This window comes from Hipposideros armiger, unplaced genomic scaffold (assembly GCF_001890085.2).
Source record: "Hipposideros armiger isolate ML-2016 unplaced genomic scaffold, ASM189008v1 scaffold_694, whole genome shotgun sequence".
In the NCBI taxonomy this organism is placed as follows: domain Eukaryota; kingdom Metazoa; phylum Chordata; class Mammalia; order Chiroptera; family Hipposideridae; genus Hipposideros; species Hipposideros armiger.
In genome coordinates, this window is record NW_017732044.1 from 13,796 (window position 1) to 20,922 (window position 7,127).

Sequence of the window (7,127 nt, forward strand, 5' to 3'; positions counted from 1 at the left end):
GTGTGGTTCACTTAATGTTTAAAAACTTACCAGATAAAGGTTTTTACTGCATAAAAACATTGCCTAAGGATTCTAAGTCCTTTGGCTCTATCTGAGATGAATGCTGAACCCAAACACTTTTCATGACCTCAGTGCTATCTCCAAGGTCCAAACCTTTGTTGCCTTTTGTCTGCCTGTTACACTGCTGGTTTGCCAGCAGCCAACTGATTTGTCCATACTGATCCTACCCCAGATCCTTCTTGCCCAGCAGCCAGAGGGCTCTGTAAGATGCAAGTCAGGTCAGGCATTTGGCAAACCACCACCCCAAGAATCGTGTCTAGACCCCTGATCTTATAGCCCCCATCAGCACATGGCACTTGGTCCAGCACATGGCTTTGTGGCCCCTTGCAGGGCTTGAGCCTCCTCATCCAGTTCTGTGCTCAGATGCTGAGCCTTCCCCACCTCCCTGCCCATTGCAGGTGCTTGGTAGTAGTGCTTTTAAAATAGTAAGTTTTATAATGAATTCAATGGGTCACGGTAAGCAGTTTTAACTTTTTATTTTTAAATAGATTCATAGGAGGTTGCAAATAAACATACAGGGAGGTGCTGTGTGCATTCCCAGTGTTAACATGTTACATACCGGTAGTTCCCAGGGACTGACACTAATACAAACCTGTGTATTCAGATTTCCTGTTAAATCTTCACTCATCTGTGTGTGTCTAGCATGACACAATTTTTCACACATGTAGCCCTGGCTACCACCACAGTCAAGATACCATCACCACCCCTTTATAGCCACACCACACCAGGAACCGATTTCCAGTACTGGATCAATGGGACCATGCTTTATGTATCCCTTAAAAAAAATTTTTTTTTTTAAAGATTTTATTGGGAAATTGCAAGAGGGGAACAGACAAGTTGCTGTCCTTTTGTTCTACAGTCTAGTTGTGGAGGACATTGCTTCACTGGCCTATGTTGGTATTATAGTTGCGCTCTTCCCAACTGAGGGAGTTGCTCGCCGGTCATTGGATGGCTGCTCATGGCAGCTCATGAAAGTTCATGCCCGCTGCCGGCCAGCCCCGCTGCAGCCAACGCCGTCGCCAGCAACTCATGGCAACCCACCTCCAGGTCGAGCTGTTGTTCCCCATCTTAGCTGTAGAGGGCGCAGCATCACTGCCCTCATGTGGGATCCGAACCAGTGGCCCTGCTGCTGAGCTGGCGTCCCAAACCAACTTTTAACCAACGCGCCACTTGGCCAGCCCTTAATTATTATTATTATTTTTTAAACAGCATATTTTCCTTGAGTTTCATCTAATTTGCTGCCTGTACAGCAGTTTATTGTCAATGGCACAGGCCTAAACATGTCAGTGAATCACAGGTACAGACAAGGTTTTGTGAAACTTGTTGAATTTATTACAGCCTTTTGCTTTTGAAATAACCAAAGTAATGTTTTTCTGTCGTTTTATTTTTTAAATCAAAGTTATTGACTTTTTGTACCCACTTAAAACAAGATAATGACTGCTTAGATTTAAAACAACAAAAAATATGCTATAACAGTATGTACCAGATTATAACATAACATACTTGTTGCTATAGGTTCTGTCCAAAAAGTTTGAAAGACACTGTTCTATTTTATGACTGACCATTTTCTTCATAGCACTTACCATCATTTTAGACCTTCATTTCATGTTTAAATATTTATGTCGGTCCCCTAAACTACTATTCCTACAACTGCAGTTCTTTGAAGGAAACTTATCCATTGCAAGGCTATGATCCCAGAGTCTCAAACCCCACCCAGCATGTAGCCGGTGCTCAGATGTTGTGAAGGGGTGAACACAGGAGCAGATGCGGGACTGTTCTGTCCAGAGTGATGATTATCTCAACGTGGGACTCTGAGTAGCCAAGAAGGAATAGAACCTCTTAAAACAGCATTCAGCTGCAGGGAACCCCCAGCCCTAAGCAGATGACAGGGACTGTGGCTCCCACGAGGTGAGCACCTCGGGACTGCTGTGTTGGTTGCTGCTCTCAGGCTTTTCCTGCCCACCCCAGGAGTCCCAAGGAAGCTGCTGCAAGTTCAGGCATCACATGCAAATCACAAAATTCAAATGTCCCTTCCATGTGTTTCAGATTGAGGAAGGAGAATGCTTGTAAATCTCTAGCAGCCTTCCCTCTTTCCTCCTTGGCCAGACATCAGAAATGCTCATGAAAGCAGCTACAGCCACAATGGAGATATTCTGGCTGGTTCAGACGCATCAAGGCTACCCCCTGGGGTGGGGGTTCCTGACTCTTTGGATCCTGGGGTCCTATGTGCTCCCCTACCACTCATAGGTACACACACACACAGGGAGGGGCTTCTGGGGTCCTATGTGTACCCCCCACCACTCAGGTACACATGCATTCACAGGAGTACACAGGAGGAAATGTACATAAGGTGACATTTTATTCTTTATGTATGCCCTCAAGTCATACATTATTTTGTCCCAAAGAATGAGTTAAAGATGCCTGACCGACCACCTGTGGCCAGGTTGGGGCCCAGTCATGAGGGTGGTACTAAGACCCAGTGGGCCCAGAGAGCAGGGGGGCATGGGGCATGGGGCTGGCCTGACCCTGAGCACCCTACAATGGGGCCTCCTATGAAGTCATAAGATGCTAAATCATTTTATGGGTAATGAGACATCTTCAAAAACTAGCGTTCTTGTTGGTTCATACACATACAGACTTAAAACATTTACAGGAATCTAAGCATAAAAAATTCTAACTGTCCGAGCACAATGTCAGATGCGAAATCTAACAATTTCAACAATTAAATTGTGGTTTTAATTTTCAGCTTCTCTTTGGAATCTAAATGGCTTTTGACATATTCTACATTTTCTAAAAATGATCAGGGGAAATTTTAAGGTTCGCAGGCCAAAATTCCCTAAGTCTTGAGTCTCTTAAGCCGAGTCCATGAACCCTTTGTATGCAAGGTGGTGTGTTCTGTAGCTGTGTGCATTTCTTAAAAGCCAGAATCTCACCTCCTGTGTGCCTAGGAGATGGAGCATGCTGGTCCAGAGATAATGTCCCACCTCTGTCTACAGAGGAACTGAGCAAGTGGGCCATAGCCAAGTGCAAGCACCAGTGGCTGGCAATGCATGGTCATCACCAAGCCAGGGCTGGATCAAGTGTTCATGGCAGCACATCCATTTAGCTACCTCATGCTGACCCCTCTGTGTCCACATAGGACACAGCTACCATTCAAGAGTTTACCTGAGAATTCTAGACCTCAGGACAGCCATCGCCTGTGCTGTTATTGCCAGGGGGGAACATGAACCAGTGCAACCTGGCTGCTAACAGCAATTTGCAATGGTGCTTGGCTTCCTGGAAGCTGTGCTGTGGGCAAAATTGTCATCCAGAGTGTAGAAGCAGTGGGGCACCCTGAACATAGGTCAGGGGTGGGCAAGTAGGGCTGGATATGTTGGACTCCATGTTCCAAGCCAGGCAGAAGCTCCCACGTACTAGAATGTTTGGGCCAGTCACTGTCCTTAGCGTTGTGCACCAGCCCCACTTGAAACAGACCGGAGTAAGGCATGCAGGTGTGCTTGTCACTTGTCTTTCTCCTCCGGTGGCAGAGGGAGATGCCAGTCTGCAGGGGGGCTCTGCCTCAGGGTCCACACCAGCGCATGCTTTCGTGCAGCCTGGACTCTCGCACGCTCACTCTCACAGAGGGACTGCTGTGCAAAGGAGACCTTGGTCACTTACTACCTCAAATGGCCCTTGTACCTCCCTCCTCCTCAGCACCTTCCCAAACACAGACAAACAGAATGTATGGTACACACACCACTCTGAAACTCTGCTTCCCCCAATACACCTTGGCAATTGTTCTATATTAGGACACACAGACGTAGATCATTCTTTCTCCCAAGTGACTGTGAAAAACTACAGCTGACCCTTGATCAACATGGAGGTTAGGGGCGACAACCTGCCACACAGTTGAAAATCTGCATATAATTTAAGTGGGCCCTTGGCATATGCAGATTCCCAACTGCAGATTGAAAATACAGTTGACCCTTGAACAACACAGGTTTGAACTGCACAGGTCCACTTAAAAATCCGCAGTAAGTGGACCCATGCAGTTCAAACCTACATTGTTCAAGGGTCAAGTGTATTGTGTAGATCACCATACTTTGAGGAAATTTGAAAAATGTCTTTTCCTGGGCCTCAGCGCTTGATGCCTTTCGTTGACCTAATCATATTCACCTGCTAAGACCAGCTGGGGGCTGTGCTGGAAGGAGAGACAAGCGTCTCAAAGAGTGGCTAGAGGGGGGGAAGATGAGGCAAGAGATACGTGCCCAGGGAGCCCTGGACAGGTGAGGAGGAGTCCAGATAACAACACATGCCACTCAACCTATAGGCTTTTCTCTGCTACTCTCTCCCCAAAATAAACACAGGGCAGTACATCACAACCATGATAGGGGCACTTGGTAGGTGCCTGGTGCTATGCTGGCCTCTACAACATATTCATTTCACCTTCTCTGTCTATTTGTCTTCACTTAAGCTCTAGTGTCACAAATAGATGTTTTTGTTTGGGTTTAACAAGTGATCAGAAATGCAAAGTAGAATATGAAAGACTCCCAGAACACCTGACACTCCACCAACACTGCACAAGCACCCCTGGACTCTCTAAAAACCCCAGCGACACTTCTGACATTCCGCTAGGTAGAAACCACTTATTGTCATTTTAACTTGTACACAAGGGCAGTTTGGTTTTCTCTTTGAATGAATACCTTCTTTGTGTCCTTCGCCAATTTTTCTATTCTTAAATCATCCCCATTTTTCTTACTGGTATATAAGAGTTCATACATACATAAAGATTATTAATCTCTTGCCATATAGGCTGCAAGAAATCTTTCCCGTTTAGACTTCCACTTATAAACTTGTCCTCATTTTCTTTTATACAGCAGCTTGGTTTCCACATCAGTTTGTCTGTCTCAATAATAACAACATTAAAGCAGCCACCAGTCCTGCAGGCTCCCCTTCCTCAGGCACTCCCTAGGAGCACTGCACCCTCACAGCTTCTCTCCATCCCCCCACCCACAACAGTTCCAAGGCAACACTGTTCTCTAGACTAGAATGTTGGTGGTAGGAGGTCAGGGGCACTGTTCTCATCACTCCTGTATCCCCAAGGGTGACCAACATGATAAATATCTGAATGAATCGACAACTAAAACCACCTCCTTACTGGTCTCTGTGCCCCCCTCCGTCATGTACTCTCCCACTCTGGCAGCCAGGCTGACCTTTGAAAGGTATAAATCAAATAATGCTTTCTAGCACACGTTTAAGCTAGATCTAAACCCTTTTTAGAGGCCCACCAGGTCCCTGGTACCTCTCCAGCCTCATCCCCCCTAATCCTCAACACCACCCTTCTGCTCCAAGCACCTGGACCTTGCTTCTCAATCATGACCGCCTGAGGCTGGGTGACAAGTTGCTAAGGCTGGTTCCTGGTCTTTCAGGACTCAGCAATATCACTTCCTCTGCAATTCAGCTACCACCCTAACAATGTTGCGGGGGGGGGGGGGCTCTTCTCTTTCCAAACCACTCTACACTCCGCTCCTTGCTTTATATTTCAGTGTTTGAATGCTCCATTGACATACTAATTTTTAGTATTTCTGTAAAGAAGGTAAGCACAAAAAGAGGAGGGAACCCGGCAGTGCTCCTCTCCAGTCTCGGGTCTTGGAACCTGGGGAGAGGTGGCCCGTGCATTCGGATGTCCTGGTGATGCACCCCAGCGCCACCCTCAGCCTCCCCAGCGCACCTGGGCCTCGGCGCTCCGGCGCTCCTCCCACTCGCGGCAACTGTCCAGGTCGCGCCGCCACTGCTCGCAGGCCGGCCGCTCGCCGTGGACGTAGTAGTAATGCAGGAAGTGCCGAGCGCTGCGGCAGAGCTTCCACTCCGCGCGGTAGGTCTCGCAAGGGCGCGGCGGCTGCGGCGAGAGACGCGCCTGAGCCGGAGGCAGCTGCGCCACCCGTCCCGGAGCCCCATCCCTCCCCCTTCCCGCGAGAGGGCTCGGTTAAACCGGTCACACGGTCCGACGAGGCCCAGGCAGGTCCCTGGCACCCACCATACTTACTCGCCAGCTGCTGCCTTCGGCCATGTCAGGGGGTGAATGCCGAACTCCACCCTCTCCGCGCACTAGCCAATGAAGGTTAAGCCGGCACCGCGTGAAAAACCAATGAACTCAGAGACGTGACGATTTAAATCCTCGCCCAACTCTCGGAGACGCGCCAGTGACAGCTGGGGGCGGTGACGCGTGCGGAGGGGCGTAGCCCATGTGGGACTTGGGCGGTGTGTGCGGGGGCGGGTCCAGAAGGTATGAAAGCTCCGCGCCCAGTCAGCGCTGCCACAATGCTGATTGAGGTGGTCCGCCCGGTACCCGGCCAGTGTCCCGGGCTAAACAGCCACGTTTAGTTAGCTGTTTCTGAAACTAACTTATTTTCATAAATCTCAAAGATCGGGTTCATTGTCGTAAGCACATACTGTGCTGTGCGGCGAAGCTGCCAAATATAGTACAGTGTACGCTAGAGGGTGGAGGTGAACTCACAAAATAACCGGGTTGACTGGGAGTGAAGTATGTTGGGGGTGGGGTGTCTAGGGTACAGAATGACCTCCCAAGGGAACCCAGGCTGGAAGTGGAGGTGAAAAGGGAGTTCTGAGCACAGCGGCGGGGTGGTCAAAGGCGTGGAGGCTATGAGTGGCATAGGTTACAAACCTAGACGGGGCTTGTACGTCTGATTGGGAGTGAAAGCTCTACTCCGAGGCAGAAAGTCCTGCAATACCAATGCAATGGTTCTCCAACTTCTGCAAACCTAATCATGTTGTGGGGAGCCCCGGTAGAAATGAGGCAGTTGCTGGGCCCACTGTAGGAATGAGGCTGGGTCAGACTCCCTGCAGGTGAGCCAGAAAGCAGCAATTTTATCAGGGATCCTGCCAAGCTGGCTCACAGACCAAGCTTGGAGAAGGCACTGTCAGTAAGGCTGCAGGCCAGGCTACAGCAGTAATGACCAGGACTTTTGCTTCAGGGAGGACAAAAACCCAGGGCCAGCTTCCTACTGTAACATTCTTTATTTTGCATAAAATGAGTGTCAGCCAATGTGATCCTGTCAATGGAGGCT

General features: G+C 48.9%; 1 protein-coding gene across 2 annotated transcripts; it reads right to left on the reverse strand.

The window, feature by feature from the left end:
* Positions 1–1,624: 1,624 nt before the first annotated feature.
* CUNH22orf39 (chromosome unknown C22orf39 homolog) lies at positions 1,625–6,186 on the reverse strand. Of its 2 annotated transcripts, none has more exons than XM_019626892.1 (3): positions 6,086–6,186; positions 5,771–5,938; positions 1,625–3,686 (listed from the first exon to the last, which is right to left on the reverse strand). In XM_019626892.1, exons 1-3 carry the CDS (start codon positions 6,107–6,109, stop codon positions 3,561–3,563), a joined length of 318 nt encoding a protein of 105 aa, XP_019482437.1. In that variant the 5' UTR covers positions 6,110–6,186; the 3' UTR covers positions 1,625–3,560. The 2 variants fall into 2 exon arrangements, with proteins under 2 accessions (XP_019482437.1, XP_019482436.1); XM_019626891.1 differs by having other exon boundaries at positions 1,625–3,689.
* Between the last annotated feature and the right edge of the window lie 941 nt (positions 6,187–7,127).

Bases quoted from the DNA above. Each gene is read 5' to 3' on its own strand.
- CUNH22orf39 (XM_019626891.1), bottom strand. From the start codon at position 6,109: ATGGCCGAAGGCAGCAGCTGGCGA. The intron at 5,939-6,085 runs GTAAGTATGGTG...CTCTCGCCGCAG, and splicing joins CCGAAGGCAGCAGCTGGCGA to CCGCCGCGCCCTTGCGAGAC. The intron at 3,690-5,770 runs GTGCGCTGGGGA...TCCTTTGCACAG, and splicing joins GCCGGAGCGCCGAGGCCCAG to CAGTCCCTCTGTGAGAGTGA.